Raw genomic sequence first — 23174 nt, 5'->3', positions numbered from 1 at the left:
ACATGCTATGTTGCCATGTCTAACAGAACATTTCGTTAAAATTTGCACCATAAATTCTTGGCCTGATGGAAATCGCAAACTCGTCGAACTGCACATTCGCGTTTAATCAAATTTGTCAGAAACAAAAACGTTATATAATGAAAAATCAATAACTCAAAAGAAATAAAAGTTCCGTAACGCATGGTGAGCGGAGGATAAGGATAACATCTCTGAAGACTGACAGTTGTCAAAAGTAACGTCACGACAATCCATGGTCAGTAACCGTTACACCGATTATTATTTATCAATGCAATTTTAAAGTTAAAAGTGCTATTAAAAAACTAAAAAAAATCGGCTTAGATACTCCAAAAACCTGTTTTTAATTCAACCATCTCCGTATCTCTTACGGTGTGTAAAATCTTGTCTTGGACAGTATACGGTGGAGATTAAGGTATCTCTCCTTTTATAGTAGTTCAAGTTATCGATCTTAATGGCGTGTCAGACAAAGTTTTAAATAAATTGAATTTCGTAACTTTAAAAGAGCTCAATTACAAGATTTATTTCTCATTTTGTCGATACTGCCGTCCGCTTTCTTTTTAGTTCTGCATATGCGGACTCAACTCAACTCACGCAAACTTTTCTGCGAGTTGCTAAAATATGCGCTTCGTGTACTAGTCGCTAATAGCGCACAGATGACAGTAACCCAGTTTTACATGACAACACAGAATACAAACATAAACTCATCCCCACCGCTAATCGACGGACCACCGTTATAAGAAAATCAAGGTTAAATCGATGAAATATTGAAAACGCAATTTCCGGAATATCGGCGAATATCCACCGGCAAGTAACGCGTTGAAGTAATTTTTGCCTGCATCGGGGTGAGTGTTTAACTTTTTCGAATCAACGCTGCGGATAGTGTGCTAAATATAAATGTGTCCAGATCGTACGTTAGAACTTTCTCTGTTGCATTAGTTCGGCCCTCCTCCGCAAAGGCGCTCCATTCAATCATCGTATCCGCTACGTCTGATGTTTGTATCTTTTCTTTTAGTTTAATCGCGTATCCTTTATTATTTATTTTATTTGTTTACTTTAAAATTTGGCATGTTCATCAAAAATTGCTGGACATTTGTGATAAACACACAAACGATTAAAATTAATCTGAGTATTAAAAAATGCGAAATTTTCGGAAAACGATTTCCATTTCGAAAAAGGTATATATATTGTAATTCACTGTATTGGTACACTATTGAATTCACCACAAAAACTTGTTTCATACTCAGTGGTCTATTCCTTTAATCCAACGGATCAAACGAAAAACTGTAGAGAACTCCCCAGCCTATCACTGCATACACAGCGACACTATGGACCATACTAAATTTGTAATACCTGCTTTCTTGTTAGTACTTCCTTGAGTCTATAAAAACATATACTAAGTATTTGTTTTTTATGCTAGACACGTGAACATCCCATTTTATATTATAGACGTAAGTTATTCCCAGATGTTTACCACTGGTAGCTCTTTTCAGACTCACACCATTAATCTTGATTTCAATATCCTGTGAAACAGAGCCTCTATAGTTTCCAACAAAAACCGACTTGTCTGTGTTGAGTACCAGTTTATTTTGATAGAGCCAAGAGTATATAATATCCAGAGTTGATGACATGGCTGTTGAAAGTTCGGGCCATGATTTTGCTTTTATTGGTACTGCTATGCTATGCTATTAAGGTATCGTGCAAAACCAACAAATCATTTATATATAAGATGAACAATATTGGTCCACGTATTGAGCCCTGAGGCACTCCGACATTTGTTTCAACTTGCTGACTTTTAATAGCATTTACCCTTACAACTTGGCGTCTACCTTGCTATCAAGGACAAACTTATATCCCTTATTCCCATATTCTGCAACTTGGACACTAGTATAACGTGATCAACTGTATCAAAAGCTTTTGTGAAGTCTAAAAAAATCACAACTGTTGGTAGGCTAAGACTTCAGTTTTCATATATAACTTTGCTAAGTAAAGCTATAGCATCATCTGTGGCTTTCTTCTTGAGGAAACCAAATTGCCTTAAACTTAGTACGACCTGACCTGACCTGCAGCTAACTTAATTATGTAGGCATGAATGTCATCAAACCCTCCAGTATTATTTGAAGAGTCACACTTTCATTCAGTTTAGTTTTAATTTACTATTTACATATTGCCACATTGTTTTGGAGTCAGCATTCTGCAGATGTCTATCCTCATGCCTATCTTTAGCTGCCCTCATCAGGGACTTAAGTGATAGCTTATAGACCTTTTGAATTTTCTTTATTAAAATATCTAACGCTTCTTCATTATTAGGTGTTTGCAAAATTTGTTGCCAATTTTCAGAGACACATAATTTCCAGAATTTGTTCTTATTTATTTCCGATGTTTCTTGAAGTTTGCATTTTATATTATTCCCACAAACCGAACCCAACACAGGGTAGTGGTCGGAAATTGAATCAATTATTTTGCCTGACTTTATGATGCCAGTTAATACTAATCAATCAATATATCAATAATATCCAAGTAAACATCTCCCATTATTATGTGATTTGTAACGTCTTTGTAGCTTGCTATGAATTTCTCATGACCATTAATGAACTTCTTGATTTCATAATCATGACAACGATAAATTCCAGAGATTTTGAAAATACTTTTATTCGTTAATTCATTAAATTGTTCGTTTACGTTTTGATACTGCCATTCATTTTTAACATAAATGATCACTCCATCCGCTTTATTTATTCTACTGTTGTTTATAAAATGTGCCATGCTTCAGCACATATTATTACATCTGGATATTATTTATTATTGTTACATTTATTTATTATTTCAGTTTCGCGCCTTATTCGATTTACATGGCAAGTCAGAGTACTTTGGGATCTCCGGACAGGTCGAATTTGGTGGCTTACTGGAGTGTACCACTTCTGGATGGAGTGCACACAGTCGAGTTCGATCATGGGACTACCTCCGGCAAAAGAGTGTTGAGGATAGACGGAAAGGTAATCCCGATGCGTACATTTCCTGCCCTGAAATGGTTATTTTGTGGATTTTCAAGGAAGTATTACACAAAGATTGGATGTTCAAATTAGTGGGCGATATAAAATTCACTTTGGGCAAACACGAAACAAAATGCGAACTGAGAGTCGACCCTATCGCTCATTTTGCATTTTCTTATAGCCTGTGGGTGGACGGTTTACCTCTCGAAAAATATTGCGAACAACAGGAGAAAGTTATGAAGTCTTGGTCTGTGGTGATCAAAGGGAAACGATTCAGAATAGTTTTAGGTACGTAAATAGGGCGTCTCTGATATATATAATGTAAATTGAACGCGATAATGACAGTCCCTTTCCTTTTTCTCTTTAAAATCATGCTTATTAGATTTTATCTTACATATTTATAAAGTTATGTACAAACAACCTGTATATGGATTCTGCAACCATCTGCGAAGGAAGAAGAGCACTAAAGACCGACCGAAAAAGGCAACAATTGTATAAATGACTCTTGTTTATTATTTTTGGGACATTTTAGACAAAAGGACGCTGAATGTTTGGGTTGACGGAGATAAAATTGAACCTGAAACCGAATTTGTGGAGACGGGTTCGCAATACAAGTTCTACGTCGAGGAAGAACCGGTTGTCATTAAGTCGGCATCAAATGGTAAGAAAAAAGAAGTCGCTTATAACCTATTTGTTAACAACATGCCATCTGAAGACGACAAGGACGTTTTGATTTAATTTATGAGTGTAAATAAAAAAGCAGCAAATTAAAGACAGCGTAAAAAACACACAACGACTTACGTCAATTATCGCTGAAGATTAATTCAAAATCAAAACTCACCTTTATTATCTGTGAGCATCATATATGATGCAAAGTATGTTAAGAAACATGCCAATAACTATCACAAACCACAGATTAACAGCATTAAGTTATTTATTTGTATCCCATCTTTTTGTATACTATTAACAATAAATAATATAAGAATATCCATTGTTTATTTTTCACCTTGTGGTGTTGTAATGCCACCACCACAGAACCGGTGTTGATGGTGGGCGGATGTCCTTCGTGTCTTGCCCACCTCACAAATGAAGAATTCGATGTCTGTGATATTTAATGACGTATGTGAGTCAATTCTTATTTGGAAGGAAATAATTTTAAAAGAATGGAAATGAATTAAATAATAGCGAGTTCTGTAATGAAATAAGTACGCAAGGACATGGCTAACCATTACGAGATTCCGAACTGGTATGTATTTCTAGCATTTTAATTAGCTGTGTATACATATATATTTACATAGGGCAGGTAAACCGCCCGTAGGCCTTCATTTGGATGTATTGAAAGGGGACAAACTTATTCAAAAGTTAATGATAGACCAGAAAAAATGTTACCTGTTCGGTCGCAATTCGCAAATGAACGATTTTTGTATTGATCATGCGTCTTGCTCAAGAGTGCATGCTGCGTTGGTTTGGCATAAGCATTTAAATAGAGCATTCTTAGTGGATCTCGGAAGTAGTAAGAGTAAAGATGTTAGCACAAACGAGCGCGTTTTGCTAAAGTTTTAGTACTTTTAGCTCACGGCACATTTATCGGAAGTTTGCGCTTGGAAGGAAACAAACCTACTCAGTTGCCAATCGATTCAGGTTTTCACTTTGGTGCCTCCACTAGAAACTATATTATTAGGGAACGACCTCAGACTGGTATCAGGCCTATCATCGATGAGATTGAGAAAGCCAGTGAAGAAACAGAGGGTGGTCTTTTGGGTCTTCCGGAGACTGAAACGGAATTAGATGTGAGTGTTTTTTTTTTATATAAGGTGATTTCGTTAGTAAAGACGCAGTTTTTGTTTTCAACAAGTTTCTGTGTATACTTACGAAGTCACCCGCAGCTTAACTTGTTCCCAGCTCATGTTAATTTACTGATGGTGTTTGTGCCAGAATTTGACTGAATTTAATACAGCTCACAACCGAAGAATATCCATGCTGGGCATTACGGACGATGCGGAGAAGAGAAACAAAAATAGAAAACGAAAGAGGCAGTCGGTTTCCTTTAATGAAGATGAAGAGATCATAAATCCTGAAGACATTGATCCCAGCATAGGGAGGTTTAGGAACCTGGTTCAGACGACAATAATACCGACATCAAGCAAGAGGATGAAGTTAGGAGATAGTTTAGGTGTACCGCATACAGAGTTTAAAGTGCCGAAAGTTTTACATCATCCACCAGATTTGTATAACGATCTGCCCCCCGAAACGCAGTCTTCGAGCGTTAGCAATATTAATATCTACAGTTCACTGAGCTCAAGGTATGTCCACATGTCTTCTTTTGATAAAAGTTATTGATTTTTTTGCATATATAGAATTTTCAGTGTATTGTATTTATGGAGTGTGTCGGTTATTTTTTAAGATAGGAAGTTGCGCTTTACGCTACATCGTGCCACTTATTTGTGAAATTAAAGATGCTCTCAAAAAAATTGTCCTCTTGGTTTTTTAAATAAAAAACTATGTATATATATATATATATATATATATATATATATATATATATATATATATATATATATATATATATTTATATTTATTATTATTATTTATTTAAATGTTTTATGTGGTATTCCTATTTGTACAAATTTTCAACTGATTATAATCTATTTCTACTCTAATTAAGATGAAATAACATATCTAAAGAATATTAACAAGATGAACAATATGGCGTCTGTCTTACTCCCATATTCTGCAATTTGGATACTAGTATAATGTGATCAATTATATTACAGGCTTTTGTGTAGTCTAAAAAACTCACAACTGTGGGTAGGCTAAGACTAAGACTAACTAAGACTTTTCATATATACATTTACTAAGCACAGCTATAGCATCATCCATGTCTTTCTTGTGGAGGAAGGTAAATTGTCTTAAACTGAAAAGGTTGTGTTTATTAAGGAGGTTGACAAAAACGATTTTTTCAAAAAACTTTGCAAGATTTGAAATTAATACATATCGAATTCTTTGACCCTGCTTATAAACTGGACAACTTACGGCTGTCTTGAATTGATATGCCATGGCATTATTTATAATACAATACAGGCATGAATGTCATTATAACCAGCGGCCTTGTTTTCTAAGTCTACTAATAGTCTGACAAATTTCTGTCTCATTTGTTGGTGCTAGAAACATTGTATTCGGATTATATGGTATATCTGGTATTTGATGGTGTCTTATTGGAGGAGTCGCACTTTCATTCAGTTTAGATATCTCTGTTCTAAAAAACTCGTTAAAATAGTTTGCATTTTCAACATCATTGCCGTTCAGTTTTTCAATTATCAATATTTCATTTTTTGTGCTACCTTCTAATTTAATATTTGCATATCATATCAATGTTTAGCATCCCTCAGCAGGGACCTAAGTTTTTTTCGTGTTGTAGGTATTGCACCTTTTTGACCAAGAGAGACATAAATTCCAGAATTTGTTCTCATTTATTTTAGATATTATTTCCATGAACCGAAACTAAAACAGGGTATTAGTGATAGGACATTGAATCAATTATGTAACCTAATACATTTGTTTCTCTTTGCTCCCTATGCTCTTTCAAATAATTGCTTGAAGGATCGGTGCCTAACTAGATTTATTTTCAGACTAGCAAATATATTTGGAAACGGTTGTCGTCTCTCTGTATATCTAATAAAAACAAAACGCATATCTATAATATAAAAATTATACTGACTTTATCTCTTTAAAAAGCTTACCTCTGATAATATAATGCCGAAGCTTCTTGGGCATTTTCATTGCATTGTGTCAGATATCACAACATATCATATGTTTCAGAATTTGCATACGCTGCCAGTATTATAGAAAATTAATTGGAATGAAATAAACACAGAAAAAACAAACGGATAGGTAATCAAAATATAATTAGAATTTGACAGTCTCGCATGTTTTTGACACATCTGCTTTTTTGTTTTCAATAGATGAATCATAGCCAACTGTCTACTGAACCTTTTATAGTAAAATATTTATCATATGCATGAAACATTGTTATTTAAAAAAATATATTTTCATCGTGTTTTTTCGAAATTAAGGAAACAGTCTCTTGTATAGTAATAACTGCTTAGATGTAAAAAATTGAATTTTGAGCTGAATTTTCAGAATAACTTTATACTAATATATATATTTTTGAAAAGCTTAAATGATTTCCAATTAATGTAAAAAATAATATGTAGGGTGTTAGAGTAAGATCACGTCAAGTGGACCCCCCCCCCCCCCCATTTACCATTTGATCATAAAATATTAATCTATATATATTTTTTATAAGCACTTATGATGAAAAATTGATCCCTCAAACGATTTTTTAAAATTTTGATTTTAACAACTTTTTCAGCATCCATGGTCAAATGTCTATACTTTAAGAATATATTAACGAATTAAAATTATTTGTTTATTTTCGGATTGCTGACTTTTAAGTTAACAAATGAAAATTTACCTGATTTCTTGGTAAAAAAAAAACATTTTTTTTATCTGTCACATGGTTTACACATTTAGGTTTAAGATTTCGGAAGAAAATTTCGCTGCTCTTCATTAGTTTAAATAAAATGAATTTATTTATAACAGCGCTCCGCGCTGCCGAGCGTCTCGAACTGCACAAAAGGTTTTATCAGTGATAATATAAAATAATATTACAAAATATTATAAAACAAATTTTATTATTATTTATGTTATTTTATTATAATTATTATTAATAAAATTTTATTTGTCAGTCATAAAATACTGAATAGAACAAACAAGCTTAAATAATTAAGTTGTCAATTTGTCGTCATTTATTATTATTATTTTTTTAATAAATACTTTTTCATCATGTGAAACGAGCCTGCATTCTAGTGAAAAATTTTCCAATGGTTTGTAACAATAAAATGGCGAGTATTTTTTATTGTAGTTAAGCGTTCGAATCGTGGTTGGTATTTTTTTTAAAGAACTTTGGGCCCACTGAAAAAAGGAAGGTGCGGTTGTTATGTGGTTGTTTTTATCACGTCGGAGACTAGCACGATAGGCTTGTCTTTTTACACTCCCTGCTAAGCCATCACACGCTCCTTTGCCATGACATGTAGCGAAAAAAATCTAGTCGGCATCAACACCAAAATCGTTTTTATGATTAACTAAATTGGCAAAATTATATTTAAATAATAATTAAAACTAATTTTTTAATAACATAATTTCATAACTCACTCGGTCCATTTTAAATCACAGAAAATATATTATTACAATTAAAAATTATAATACTAAAAAAACACAACCCAACAACACTTCAGCTTTTATTTTTAATAATTATTTCATGCTTTGCGTATAAACTTATGTCACGAATAGACAGTAATGACTTCTAAAGTGATTTTGTTATTTACTAGGATACGCGAAAAACAAACGAAAATCTTAAAGGAGCGGTTTTTCTTTAGTTAACTAAAGATGGAGTGTTGACTAGTAAATTTAAAAATAATGATTTACTAAATTATCTAAAAAAAAATATAGACCATAACAGTTTTAAAAATTTAAAGTTGAATATTTTTTTCTAAATTTACGCTGTTTGGTAAAAATAATAAAAAAAATTGATAGTATTCTTTATAACATTGTTAAAAAAAATAAAATTTTATTAATAATAATTATAGTAAAATAACATACATAATAATAAAATTTGTTTTATAATAATATTTTGTATTATTATTTTAAATTATCACTTCAATGCAGTTCGCATTTTGTTTAAACTAATCAGGAGCAGTGAAATTTTCTTCCGGAATCGTAAACTTAAATGGATAAAGCATGTGACCGATAAAAAAAACATGATTTTTTTACCAAGAAATCAGTTAAATTTTTATTTGTTAACTAGTTAACAATACGAAAATAAACAAATAATTTTAAGTATTTTGACCATGGATGCTGAAAATTGCATAAATTTATCTCTTACGGTTGATTTTTGATCCATTTTTTAATTAAAAGTGCTTAAAATTTTCATTATAAAAAAAATTGTTAAAATCAAAATTTTTAAAAATCGTTTGGGAGATCAATTTTCCATCATAAGCACTTATAAGAAATATACATAGATTAAATTTTTATGATCAAGTGGTAAATGGGGTGTCCACTTGACGTGATCTTACTCATTAAAAAAAAGTGTTTGCTTCATAACTGAAAAACGGTTAGACACACAGTAACGCGTTTTACCACAAACCGAAACTCAATTTTACGTACTGGACGCGCGTTTCGCCAACCAAGTTGCCATCTTCAGGAGAAGATTAAAACTAAACTTATTAGAACAAATGTTCTCTGTATATATACACATCGGGAAGTGGGAGAGGGGATTACGCACTGTTTACGCAACCAATCAGCGAGTATAATGGGCTACATGAGATTGGACCTCTGTCCTTGTTCAGTGCCTTATTCCCTCTCTTAACAATTTGTAAGCTTTCGTAGGCATCAAATTTTCTACAATTTTTTACCTGTTTAACTAATTTTAAATTACTTATATCTACCTTATGATTATTGTTGAACATATGTTCGGCTACACTTGATTTTTCTAATCTAGCAAATTTTAAATGAGCTAAATGTTCCTTAAATCTAACATTAATTGATCTTTTGGTTTGCCCTACATATGACTTGTCACAATCGTTACGACATATTTCATAAATTCCCGACTTTCCAAGGGTACCTAGTTTATCCTTGGAATTACCCAAAAATTTTTTTTATTTTGATCTGGACTGATGGGCGCTTCGAAGACCTGCGGCCCTGAAGACTCTTATCAAGTCCACTTGTATATTGGGAAGAAAAAGGAATTGAGACTACTTTTAAGTTTTGCTTATCAGCTTAAAAAGTCGTTGATTTTTGAAGTTTGTTTTGAAATCTAAATTTCCTAATTAACTTATCGATAAAACTATCTTTATAGCCATTAATTTTAGTCACCTTTTTTATAAGGCATCTTTCCACCTCAGACCTTTCTTGATTTAAAGGAAATGTGACAAGTCTATGGACTAGAAAAATAAAACTCGCCATTTTATGTTGAAAAGCATGGTTAGAATCATTCGTTATGTATCTTAAAGTACTACTGTCTTTCCTATAAATATCAGGTACTATATGATTTTCACTGTTTCTGACAATGAGAACGTCAAAAAAGGCAACTGCATGTTACTTTCTATTGGGTTGTTCGGAAAGTCATTTCGTTTTTTTTTGGGGAACATGAAAGACAGTTTTCGTATAATGAATAAATATTTTATTAAATTATATATTGGCCATTCTGGTCCGACACCTTTTGCCATCTTTCTGGCAGTAATATAATTCCCCTCTCATAAAAGTTTTGGTCCTTGCTGGCAAAAAACTGGTTCAGGTGGTTTTTGACATCTTCATTTGAGGTAAAGGTTTTGCCATCCAAAAAATTTTGCAGGGACCGGAACAAATAGTAGTCGGAAGGCGCCAGATCTGGAGAATATGGTGGATGTTGCGGTACGTCCCATTCAAGCTGTAAAAGTTTTTGGCGAGTGACCAAACTTGTGTGAGGTCTCGCATTATCCTGGTGGAACACTACACCCTTCCTGTTGATTAATTCGGGCCTCTTCTCTTTAAGTGAATCATTCAATTTGTCCAGTTGATGACAATAGACTTCTGAATTAATCGTTGTATTGTCCGGCAAAAGCTCAAATAAAACGATTCCTTTGACATCCCACCAAACGGAGAGCATCACCTTTTTTTGGTGAATGTTGGCTTTTGACACGCTTTGAGCCGGTTCATCTTTTCCGCTCCATGACCTCTTGCGTTTAACATTGTTGTATACAACCCATTTTTCGTCCCCAGTAATAATCCGCTTCAAAAATGGATCATTTTCTTGACGTTTGAGGAGCGAACCACACACGTCAACGCGACGACACAAATTTCGCTCCGTAAGGACATGGGGCATCCACACAACGAGCTTCGAGGTTAAGCCCATGCCTTTCAAATGGCCATAAACAGTCGAATTCGACAAATTCGCCGATTTGCATAAACTAATGCCTTTATCGCATCTTTGTCAGCTTCGACCGGCCTTCCAGACCGTGGTGCATCTTCGACATCAAAATTGCCGGATCGAAATTTTGCAAACCAGTTCTGGCACTGGCGTACTGTTAACACGCCTTCTCCATACACATCCGTCAATTTTTTTCTCGCTTGGACAGCATTTTTACCTTTTCTGAAGTAAAAAAGTAAAATATGACGAAAATGCTGCTTATTGCTCTCCATATTTAAAAGGGCTCCAACCAAAAACTACTGCGTAGAATTAATAGAACTTTTTCACACACAAGCCTTGCAATATCAGCTCTCAAGACATATAATGGTTATGCGGCTTAAGTGTGAAGTTGGTTTCGAAAAAACGTAATTAAGTCCTCTGACGGGAAAAAACGAAATGACTTTCCGAACAACCTTATATTTCATATGTGAATTTAATAGTTGGGAAGTAATTATTCAAGTTTGAAATAAAGTCATTTAAATCAAATGCAAGTTGTATCAAAAACCGCGAAAACATCGTCGACGTATCTATACCATATCCTAGGAAAGTACTCGAAATTTTCTTTAGCACTCTGTTCAAAGTGATGCATGAAAAGTTCAGCCAGGAAAGGAGATAAGCAATTTCCCATGGCCGTGCCATTTTGTTGTTCATAATAGTTGTTATTATATAAAAAAATATTTTCACTCATGCAAAGCTTTGTCAGAGTGATTAGCTCTTCAATTATATCTTTACTGTAGTTATTATATTCGAGTAATAAAAAAAAATGGTTAGGGCAAGTGAAAACTAACCGATATACCCCGTAAACATGTCCCTGTACAATAATCTGGTTCGTTTAGGTTGGGCATGGTTTTACCTAATCCTGCTCCGGATGTGGATATGGGATTGGCTGCAGCCACACCATTCATCCCGCAGCAGGTACAAGCTTCGGACTCTCTAGAACCGAAGAAGAAGAAATATGCCAAGGAAGCGTGGCCGGGCAAGAAGCCTGTGCAGACCTTGCTCGTTTAGAGAATCTGCCGTACCTCAAGTAATTTGTATCAAATTTTTGTTTATGTTATGATCATCGATTATACATTTTTTAAATATTTTAAATAATTTTCATCCTCGTCGTTTTGCGAAACTTTGTGGATTTCGCAAATATTTTTTTTTATCTAATTGTACATAACATTCAATAAAGCCAATTCGAATCAGGAGCTTTTCTATTTGAAATAGGTAAGGGAAATAAGTTAAATAAACAAGTGAATAAAACTGTATATCTTATAAAATATATTTCCTTTAACATTGATAATGACGCCATCTATCTCGAGACCACGAAAATAAAATATCACTGGAAAGTTGTAGAAAACCATTTTTGCTACGCATTTCTTCAAAGGACTTTCGGAAATGGAATGATACCAACACGAAATGCCCTCAATCTTCGTGAACGATCGATTGTGATCGAAGTCTCCCTCGCAGATACGGTACTCGTTCAACTAGGCTCAATAAAATGCTTCCGGGGATTCGTTGGCGCTTGTGTATGAGATCTTCGATAGCGGAGGCCACCTACGGCAAAATAAAAATACTTTTCGATTAAATTATTATTTTAAGTTATTGATTATATCAAACTTACCTTCAGTTGTAACCCTTCGGCCGTTACATTGGGGTCCAAATAAATCGGCTTTCCTATATGGGTCACCAACTTGACAGGGAATCCACCGTAAATTGGCGCCAGAGGCAGTTTCGTATAGGCGTACAACTTTAAGAACCACCGGCGGCCTATGCTGACCGTCCGAAAGGCCTCCCTTATGTTTTCTGTAAACATGGGTATCACTGGCTGCAATAAGACATGTTTTCAAACAAAAAAAATTGCATTCGGCGATTGAAAAGACTTTATATATATAACTGGGAAAAACCTTACTAAATTGAGACACTCACCACCACAAATTAAGAAAAGAGACGCAGGAAAGGTAAGTGAAAGCCTCAACAGTTATTCACTTCTACCCAAATCAAGGGACCACCTGTGTCTACTTACTGCCTTTGAATCGATTGCTACTTTGGCAAAGCCCAATCGTTTTTTCCACATCAGGTTATAATTTCTACTGAACTGTGCCTCATATACTCCACCGGGTGAGATGGCTAGGTAGTTACCGTCTTTTAAAATCGTGGAGCAAGATTGCACGGTACCTGGTATCACCCTCAGACAATCGAGGACCTCACTAAATCCTTAATCAGCGGCTCAAATTAGGAAATTATTTAATAAATAGAATTATTAATTACCTGGGACTTTAAATAAGAAATGGTCAGCTACTGTGTGAACGAGTCTATTCCTCATAAGGTAAATTTTCGCCAAAAAATAATAAATATCTACAGGTATAGCACCATGATAATATATTACTAAAGCGGGTCCATCTTTGGGCAAATTTTCTAAACCTTCCACCTCGTAACCTAAAAGATGACTTTAAATATATCAATTCCATAAACCTATGCAAAATTACCATGCCATATCCAACCATGAGCGTCCCAAACGATGGCTATTAACTTTCTGGCAGCGACCCAACGGTCACCAGTCTGCAAAGCATTTCTTATATGATTCCGATGGAGTTTGTATATGTACAATATTAACGCACTTAGGTACAAAAGTAACGCAATGACTGCTGGTAGCAAGAAAGTTACCAGCAACGGTGTCAGGCACCAAGTAAGCCATAGTGAACAATCGATGTCTATGTAGTTAACTGAAAAAAAAAAAGAAGTGCAAAAATGTCGTGATAGCACGCAACGCACCAAACAACGGTTAGTACTTTTGGGGGAAACGTGGGAATCTACGTACCTACATAGGACTTTACAAATGTAAGTAAATCAGCTATACCATTCCACATATTTGGAACATAATTGGTTAGTGTGTTACTTTTGAACTACACGTTATGAGAAAATTTAAATAATGACTATTTAAAAAAAACTTCAAATATTAATGACGTTTCGTTTGTTTGGATTCGGTCCATACCACAACTTACATCTTATTCTTATACGTTTTGCAAACTGTTGGACAACACTATTACAATCATTCGCCCATTCCCGATGTCCGTCACGGTTCTTTTATCTTTTGGTCACAGTCCAACACGTATGCAAAGATTATAACACCAATTGAGTTTACTTGAAAACACCTTTAACCGGCGTGCATGACAAAAACAGCGGGGTTGGCAACACTTAAACACAAATATAACTTTTTGGAATCCCTACAGAATGGTAATAGTAGCCTGTCACCATAGATAACTTCTTTTATTTTACTTCCGGTAGCTATTGTAGCTAGGATAATTCGACCGTAGATTTAAGATACTTTTAAAAACTATAAAAGAAAAATTTGATATATATATATTTTTTTTTAATAAGGAAAATTGTAACGTCAGATTTTTACACAGCCTTTTCAAGCAAAGTACTTTTGTTTAGTTTATACCTATATTTAACTGTAGGTATAGGCCAGGGAAAATAAACCAAATTAGTACCAGAACTACAAGCTACTCAAGTATATTATCAAATAGTTATTACAATTTTATAAATAATTCGGAATTCCTAATGAATAGTGGTTACATTTTATGGAAACGTAGTTCTGTCGATGTAAGCAATGACTTTACAAACTGAATGAGCGTCCTTATAATTAACAATAATTTATTAAAATGTCTATACACCAGTTAAGTATACTTAATTCTACACCTTAACAAAGTTGTGTTCGTCTAGAATCTTGTATCTGTCTTGCCTAAAGTTGAGGAAGTCATTGTAGAGTTTCTTCACACTCAAGTCTCTGAGTTTCACCATTACGGGAGCTATGGGGGTGGTGCTAGCTGCAGCAGCCAAATCGTCGTAATACGACTGCTGATCTGGCCCCATCATGTGTGCCTGCCTTTTGGTATACCCCTTTGCCCACCTGTTCCGCATGTCCTTCTCGGTATGCAGTCTCATATCTGTGGTCGATGGTAAACTCAAAGACCCATCTAGAACTTTGCAGAAGTATCTTGCCTGAAAAAAAATTCAGCTGACCAATTGAGACAAAATGGGCAAAACTGACTTTACCTGCAAGTCGAACATTTGGAAGGCGCATACATTGAATGGTATTCCGATGAAACACATGTTGGGTCTGTCGATATGGATCATGTGTTTGTAGAGGGGTTCGATGTGGTTCTCGTCGACGCTGATGCCGCATGATTCGTGCAGGAACGGGAAACTATATCTATAGCCGGTACAATGTAGTATCTCGTCGAAACAACAACAAGTACCATCAACGAATTCCACCTTGTTGAATTCAATGACGCGTTTTACGTCGGGCCTTAGTTCGACGTTGGGTGGGTATTGCGTATTGATCGGTTCCGAAGAGTGGTGACTTAGAACTACCTGCATTAACGTTAGTTTAATTAATAATATACATTGTCCATCATAGTTCAACAAGTAACGTGTACATGACAAGTAAAATTGCCTCCAATAAATTGGCATGACAAGAATTGCTGCGTTAGGATGTCTAGGTTTGACCAAAGCTATGAACTTTGGTTTTTTGGTAGTAACGATTCTTCTTATTCTGTGACGTCGCATAATACTTGTTTTCAAAAATAATTATAAATAAAATAGAAAGCCATCGATTTAAATCCATGATAACGTTACAGATTGTGACTATATCGGAATATTCTAAGGATATTCAAAAGTTGTAGAGAGTTTCCTGGACTGCATGGATAATGTATGGATTAATTTGACATATCAATGGATGTCGTGTGTTATCTGTGGAAGTACAGACCACAAAATGTAATTGGGCCTTTGGAAGAATTGCTTACATATTCGGCAACTGTTGAAGCTTGAAGAGTCAGATCCAATCCAGAAGGTCCGGCTCCTACCACCAATACCCTCTTGCCCTTGAACCTTTCTGCATCACGGAAATTGTGGCTGTGGTCGATGCTGCCAGAGAACAATTCCTGTCCCGGGATGTTGGGAAAAATTGGATCGTTGTAGTGACCGTTGCAGATCATGACAGCGTCATATAATTCGGTGGATTCCTTTCTGGTGGGTTTGTGAACGGACGTTATTTTCCACAGGTTCCCTTCCGGGCGTACCTCGGTGACCATGGTGTTCAACTACGAGGTAATGATAAGAAATTTTTGAAATCACCATGAAAAAAAAAGTAAAGAAAAGATATTCAAAAGGCGCATGCGCGTCATTTAAAATCTCGTTTTCAACCAACAACATCTGTCATTTCGAAATAACCAATAAGACCGAGCGACGTTCGACAACCAACATGGCCGCTGACAGTTCGTCGATTCGATAGGTTTCAGTTCAGATTTTGCATTTTTAAGGCAGCATTTTCTCAAAACGTGCCCAGACCTCGTGAAATATTCTGGGGCAACGAGTTAAATGTGTGAAAGTCGGTGTTTATAGAGAAAATGTAACAAATTTAGAGGCACAGTGTACCTAGCGGCCTTTGCAACAATAAATTGTGGAAAACGAATCGGTTTACCTTGATATATCTCATCAAATCGAACTTTGCGGCGTAGAGTTCCAGGAAATTCAATATTTCGGCTTGAGTTAGGTAAGATCTGGACTGCTCGGGAATCGGGAAATCTGGAAAGCCCATAACCTCCTTCGGTAAATTCGTCCTGTAAAATTTCGATTAAAATTTATTAATTTCATTTACTTACTTAGCCACGTTAATTTGAAAGCTTTGTATTCAATATACAGAGGGTGAAAGTTAACTTGTAAGTTATAAATTTATTTAATTTCGATATTTAATGGTATCTTTTGTGTTCCCCCATTAATCTGATAATTGTTTTATAAATCGCTACACAGATAAGTAAAAATATCTCATAAAAGCGCAATTTTTTTCAAAAGATGAAAAGGTACAAAATAGCTACAAAATATTAGCTTCAAGTTCATGGACGTTCTTCAGAAAAAATGAAGAGTCAAAGGGTAAAATATTACCTTGCTAAAATTGCTTAAATTCATATACACAAACAAATTTCAAAAATATTTTTCGAAAGGTTTACTTTGGCACCCTGTATATTGAAAACAAAGAATGCAAATTCACCTGAAATATAAATATAAAATATAAATATTCGCTCAAACGCTTTAACAAGCAGAAATTGTATGTATTTGCAATATTTAACAACGACATGTCAGTTTTTTTCAAAAGTGCCAAGTTGTTTGCTTATTGGGTTGACACCACAGCAGTAACAGTAATTGCCTATCATGTAGAGGATTTTCTAAGACGTATAGAATTTTAATTATTGCTTCCGCTTTTATATTAAAGGTACTCACTTTTACTTTTAAAAATAAAAGTAAACTAAAATCACTCGGTGATCAACACTGAAGGCAGCAACATCATATTATTAAATAAGCATTATCATGAGTTTTACAAGAAATCTTCTTTTTATTTGATACTTTTTTTTGTCAAAGTGATTTTTCATTATTTTGTTTTACGATTTTTGAATTGATTTGTTTTCTTTATAACACTTTCTTACTGATTACTTTTATAGCTTTCAGACTCAACTTTTTTTGTATTATACCGTTTTTCTGTATTATGTTTTCATGACGCATCTACTATAATGTGTATAATAAGTACGACACTGAATAAAAGAAAGTAAGTATATATTTTATGTATACAGGGTGTCCCATTTTTTTTTCCGGAAAATAGGTCTTTAAAAAAATGTGTTTTCATATGCACTTGAAAGCTGAAATTCGGAATTTTTATTATGGATCCACAGAAGTGGTTAATATTTAATGTTTTGACCAATTTTTGTATTCTTATTTAGAAAACGCAATTTTTTAAAAAGTAATAACCTGTATTTAGCACTTCTATTAAATTCAATATGAAATCAACAAGTAGTGCAAGTAAATAGAACTCATTATTAATTACAAAAAGTTTTATTTGACATTTAGCTGACACCCCTAGATTTTTTCTTTATGGGGCTCCATAAATAACGAAGTGTATAAAAATAGGTGTGATAGCGTTCTAGACTTCAATTCCGCAAGAGGTAGAAAGTCTTAATGTAACAGACGCGGTTAGAAATGCTATTGGGAAAATTGTATTGTAATGTATTGTATTGCCAAAGGTGGAGGTTATCTAGAAAATGTTTTTTAGTGGTAAGTTCTATTTACTTGCATTACTTGTTGATTGAATATTGAATTTAAGTAATTAATGTTTAAAAACAAAGTTTTGTTAGATTTAAAATAAAATACACGAGTTGTTGCAGAAAATTGGCCATAGTTTCTAAACTACCAATCTTTGTCATAAAAGCTATATATGAGAAATAAAGCAGAATTAAATCCCAAATCCAACAAAGTGCTAAATCCAAATCCATTTAAAAAATTGAGTTTTTTTAATTAGAAAAAAACATTTTGCTGAAGATTATTTGCGACCAACTTGTATAATATATTTCCCAATTCTGGTGTAAAAAACACGTTGTACCAAAGACCCGCTTTTTCGCAAAAAAATGGAAAAGTTCCTTTAAAAAAAAAGAGATAAAATTTCGTATTCTACGTACTGAGAAGGAATACTCAAAAGTAGGGGAACAATTAGAATTATAAAAAATATTTTTAGCGTTCCATTAAAAAAAAATAAAATAAAATACAGAATAATAACGTCATTTTTAAATAATACGCCAACCAAAACGATGTTTTGGCCGGGCCGGCGATCTCACATTATCGATGATTACGTTATTTTGACGTAATTTTGTAACGAAATAAGTGTCATAGAATTTTCCATACGTAAATATAGTGTATCGCCAGCAAAACATAGATGTCGATAGTAGAGACAATTTTTGTCGTTATAACTACTGCAAAGTTGTAGGACTACTAAGTAGAGATTTCTTGTGGTTTTTCATTTATTTGGAAAAATGAATTACGTACAGTCAAGTCTGCACTTCCGATCCATCAGAAGGAGGAGTCCCGAAAGTGATATAAAAAATATTTTATCGAGTTGTTTACGTGTACGGAATTGATTTTTATGAAATTTACTGTAATTTAGATCCCATCAAATGAACCGTCGTAAGGAAGGTTAGTAGATAATTAAATATATAGGATATGTATTTTTATGGTGATACAGTTGTTTGCGTGATTTTGTTTAGCCATTTCAACGAAGATAATTTTAACGTGCGAGCCAAACGAGCGTTAAATATTAACGTACACTCAAGACGGAAGTGTTTTAGTATAAATCTTATGTCACATATTTTTTTTATCAAATTTTGGACCTACTATAAATGATCGCAGCATCTGTAAAAAAAGCAGCTTTTTATTATAAAAGGAAAGACCTTCGCGGCTTCGTGTGGTAAAGGGGCGCATTGTTTTTCTATCGTGCTCCTGCGGACCACTATGGAACTTTCGCAAAATCGATGTAATTTAATTGTGCATGCACCCTGTATAAAATGTCCTCCACATCTCGTCGAACTTCAAAGTTACAGCAAACATCGGTAAATATTAAAATTTGCACAAATAATAGCGTTGTCGAGTAATATTTTTTCAAATATCTCGTTCCCCGTATAATAGACGAAACCTGAAACTTTCTCACGACACGCTTTACGATATTGGTCAAATAAAATTATCCCATCTTCAATGGTTTTTCATTTATCGCCAATAATTTAGCCACAGAAACGGAAATTTTTAGGATATTTTAGATTTTTTGCCCATAAACGACACACCCTGTATAACATACAATCATTGTTCAAAGTAGAGGTTATAGCCCTGGATTTTGCACGCGTCCTGGTTCAAGAATTTGTTGAAAATAGTAAATGGTTTTCGAGAAAATATTTTCTTTCTGATACCATGCAGTGCGCCGTAATAATCAATGACGTAATGGCGTCTTGACAGCCCCTGAAATAGCGATTTCAAAATGCCTGCAATAAATGTTATTGCACTGGATCTTCTGCGTCTGCCGGTTAAAGAATTTTGGCAATCGGATGAACAATTATGGAGGAAAACATATTTCTCTGGAAGCTAAAATTACCAAAAAAAAAACTTGAAATATATTTTAAAAAATTCCTACGGTTTAAATGTGGACATGGACTTTTACTTCTCTGCTAAATTTGAAGTTGATATCTGCAAATTTAGGACACTTAACACATTTCTCATTTAGCACGGAATATCGGGGACACCCTGGTGAAAACTTTAAATACAATAGTTTTTGCTGTCTATGCGGGCTATATCGAAATATCTAAGAAAGTGAGATCTGAATCATAGTCTTTCAGTTATAACCAATTCTAAAATAATAGGGGGACTCATTTTTTTTTAATTTACAGCGCACCCTGTATATTTTTGAAAAATTGTCAAGAATAAAATTTCTTTTGGTTCAAGAATTTTTTTGGTCTCGTAAACAGTTTTTGAAAAATGATATTTTTTGTAGCCCCTTGCACACGCGATTTTTATTTTTTTTATCTTATCGTGTTTCGTAACAAGGTTCAAAATCACGAAAAAAAGATGGATACCGGCGTCGGATCAGGGCCATTTCTTACAAGCTTATGTGCCTCGTGGAGGGTTAAAAAGGAAGCGAATTTCAATTTTGTAGCTCCAACGGTTCGAAAGTTATTCAGGAAAAACCAAAAGACGAGAACGAAGAACAGAGAACGGAGAACGGACAAACAGACAAAAAAAAAATTTTTTTTCGACGGTGAACATTTCTGTACCAACGGCGATCCCGTAGGACCCGATATATAAAATTTTTATACGAGCGCAGATAATCGATTTAATCGATTTTCGAAAGTAACAAGCAGATGGTAATAATTACAACTTTTTATTGTTTTGTTTTGCATTTAGAATCATAATTTCAGTTCAGTTCAGTTGCACTAAAAATAATAAAAGTCAATCTTAACGAAATGACGACGTAATTAAGAAAAGGTATACGTGTTCATAAAGTTGTAGTGCTTTCCAAGAAGAAAACATCGTAGCAATTTATTTTCAAAAATATAAAAAATGAAGACTACCGCAATATTCGGAAGAAGAATTGGAAGACTTTTTGATTACTTATATTTAAGCCCAACATAAAGATCCTTATTTTTGTTAATAAAAAAGTAGAGGCAGATAAAAAAGTTTATTTTGAAAATTTATTCTATAATGAGATATCTCAAAAGATATCTAAGAGAGCTATAAGAAACACTATTAGTAACTTACTTTTAAGCCCAAGATGAGTATTCAAAAAACTTAGAAAAGTTTATTTTTGAAAATTAATCCTGCGATTATGGCAGATTGGTGGTTGTGGTCGACAAACTATGTAAGAAAGCTATTAGAAATACTAGTGACTTATTTTTAAGCTCAACATGAGGCTGATTATTTTCCTTAATAAATAAAGAGATGTTGTAATATTAAAGACATTTAAATATAGTTACATGTATTCAGACAACTTATAAAAAGTAATTTCTGAAAATTAATCCTCTTATTAGATTGGACTGCTGGTTTTGGTCCAAAATATATCTAATAAAACTACAAGAAACACTATTACCAAATTATTTTTAAGCCCAAGATAAGTGTTCAAAACAACTTAGAAAAGTTTATTGTTGACAATCCTGCAATTATGTGAGACTGGTGGTTGTGGTTGAAAAATTATCTAACAAAGTTATAAGAAACACTACTTACTTATTTTAACATGAAGCTGATCATTTTCTTTAATGAATAAAGAGAGGTTGAAATATTATAGATATTTAAATATGTTTCAATGTGTTCAAACAACTTAAAAAAGGTAATTTTTTAAAAGTAATCCTGCGATTACACTGGACTGACGGCTTTGATCCAAAAAATATCTAAAAAAACTGTAAGAAACACTATTACCAAATTATTTTTCAACCCAAGATAGGTGTTCAAACAACTTTGAAAAGTTTATTTTGCTCCAAAAATATCTAAAAAGCTATAAGAAGCACTCACTAACTTTCCTTTAATCTCAAGATGACGCCCATTATTTTCCTTAATAAATAAAGAGCGGCTATCACATTAGGGATATTTAAATACAGTTCCATGTGTTCAAACAACCTAAAACCGGTAATTTTTTAAAATTTAAAAAAAAACTGTAAGAAACACTATTATCAAATTATTTTTTAACCCAAGATAGGTGTTCAAAGAACTACAACTAAAAAAGCTATAACCTTAGTGATATTTAAATGCGTGTTCAAACAATTTAAAAAATGTTATTTTTTAAAATTAATACGATGAGAAAACTTAAAAACTGGATCATATGGTTCCCTTTCGCAGCACTGGTAACTCTTTTGTCCACAATTTAACCGCAAGGAGACACATTAATTTATTTTAGCAGCAAGAAACAAGAAATAAAGAAAGAAATAAGTTTCACTCACTTTAGTCCCTTGTACATCGCAGAGTAGACCGGATATCCGTATCTGTCTTGGCCCACGTCGTCCGTATAAACCCAGGTACCACCCGGTCTGGCACCCATTTCGAACACATCCAGAGAAAAATCCGAAGTGTTGGAAATATGTCTGGCGGAGGCCAATCCCGCCGCACCGGCTCCGATGATAGCAACGCGCATTTTTTTTTTCAATTTATTTTAAAATTATAAAAGAATAAGACGCGACAAGCGGGTGGAGAGAACAGAGAAAAATGGCAGCGGTGAAAAATAAACTCATGAAATTCCTTTCGGCACGAAAGTCACAATTCGAATGGACACGTTCAAAACGCGCGGCACTCGTTTATATCGATGCAGTGTTGTAATACTGTAACTTGACGTTTGCGTTGCGTTATACACTAGAAAAACACACCGAGGCGTATACGACGTCTACGTTTTGATTTTGGAGCGTTGTCCTTTTTTTTTTTAAATTCGATTTGTATTTTAATTTCTCATTCGTTTTTTTTTTGCTTCAGCCAATAAATTTCACTTAATATTAATAAAAACAGCAATAAAAAGAAAAAAATATTACGAACATCAAAATTCAATATAATATAATTATTATACAGGGTGTTCACAAAAACTCTATATTTACAAACAGTTTTTAATAAAATCATGGAAACGCTTTAATAACACGAGGTATAATCTAAAAACATTTTGAAATAATTATATTTAAGTAAAAAGTTATTTATTTAATATAGACTAAAACTAAATATTGTTACCGGATTTTTTAAAATATTTAACTTTGTTTGCTTGATAGAAACGAAATAAAACAATAACAATAATTTTTGCATTAGTCATAGCTCTAAAAAAATGCGTTCGTTTAAGGTTT

General features: G+C 33.7%; 4 protein-coding genes across 8 annotated transcripts; 2 read left to right on the top strand and 2 right to left on the bottom strand.

Moving 5' to 3' along the window:
- Positions 1–324: 324 nt before the first annotated feature.
- Positions 325–3995, top strand: LOC132708268 (fas apoptotic inhibitory molecule 1). Of its 4 annotated transcripts, none has more exons than XM_060680485.1 (4): positions 325–860; positions 2846–3011; positions 3068–3296; positions 3541–3995. In XM_060680485.1, the coding sequence occupies exons 2-4, from the start codon at positions 2868–2870 to the stop codon at positions 3744–3746; spliced, it is 579 nt and encodes a 192-aa protein (XP_060536468.1). In that variant the 5' UTR covers positions 325–860; positions 2846–2867; the 3' UTR covers positions 3747–3995. The 4 variants fall into 4 exon arrangements, with proteins under 4 accessions (XP_060536468.1, XP_060536469.1, XP_060536467.1 ...); XM_060680486.1 differs by lacking the exon at positions 325–860 and adding an exon at positions 873–1010; XM_060680484.1 differs by lacking the exon at positions 325–860 and adding an exon at positions 1042–1193 and having other exon boundaries at positions 3415–3677.
- A 118-nt stretch (positions 3996–4113) lies between these two features.
- Positions 4114–12206, top strand: LOC132708267 (nuclear inhibitor of protein phosphatase 1). Of its 2 annotated transcripts, none has more exons than XM_060680481.1 (5): positions 4114–4254; positions 4307–4521; positions 4581–4798; positions 4944–5311; positions 11850–12206. In XM_060680481.1, the coding sequence occupies exons 1-5, from the start codon at positions 4226–4228 to the stop codon at positions 12019–12021; spliced, it is 1002 nt and encodes a 333-aa protein (XP_060536464.1). In that variant the 5' UTR covers positions 4114–4225; the 3' UTR covers positions 12022–12206. The 2 variants fall into 2 exon arrangements, with proteins under 2 accessions (XP_060536464.1, XP_060536465.1); XM_060680482.1 differs by having other exon boundaries at positions 4130–4254; positions 4312–4521.
- A 61-nt stretch (positions 12207–12267) lies between these two features.
- Positions 12268–13997, bottom strand: LOC132702319 (monoacylglycerol/Diacylglycerol O-acyltransferase). The gene is made up of 6 exons (XM_060670883.1): positions 13820–13997; positions 13488–13724; positions 13270–13437; positions 13025–13215; positions 12623–12826; positions 12268–12555 (listed from the first exon to the last, which is right to left on the bottom strand). The coding sequence occupies exons 1-6, from the start codon at positions 13866–13868 to the stop codon at positions 12424–12426; spliced, it is 981 nt and encodes a 326-aa protein (XP_060526866.1). The 5' UTR covers positions 13869–13997; the 3' UTR covers positions 12268–12423.
- A 427-nt stretch (positions 13998–14424) lies between these two features.
- Positions 14425–22819, bottom strand: LOC132705762 (senecionine N-oxygenase-like). The gene is made up of 5 exons (XM_060676625.1): positions 22296–22819; positions 16484–16622; positions 15807–16103; positions 15058–15375; positions 14425–15003 (listed from the first exon to the last, which is right to left on the bottom strand). The coding sequence occupies exons 1-5, from the start codon at positions 22484–22486 to the stop codon at positions 14695–14697; spliced, it is 1254 nt and encodes a 417-aa protein (XP_060532608.1). The 5' UTR covers positions 22487–22819; the 3' UTR covers positions 14425–14694.
- Between the last annotated feature and the right edge of the window lie 355 nt (positions 22820–23174).

Source organism: Cylas formicarius, unplaced genomic scaffold, assembly GCF_029955315.1.
Source record: "Cylas formicarius isolate icCylForm1 unplaced genomic scaffold, icCylForm1.1 PGA_scaffold_10__41_contigs__length_53128322, whole genome shotgun sequence".
Taxonomy (NCBI): Eukaryota; Metazoa; Arthropoda; class Insecta; order Coleoptera; family Brentidae; genus Cylas; species Cylas formicarius.
The sequence above is the reverse complement of the archived record's forward strand: the minus strand, read 5'-3'. Positions and strand labels throughout refer to the sequence as shown.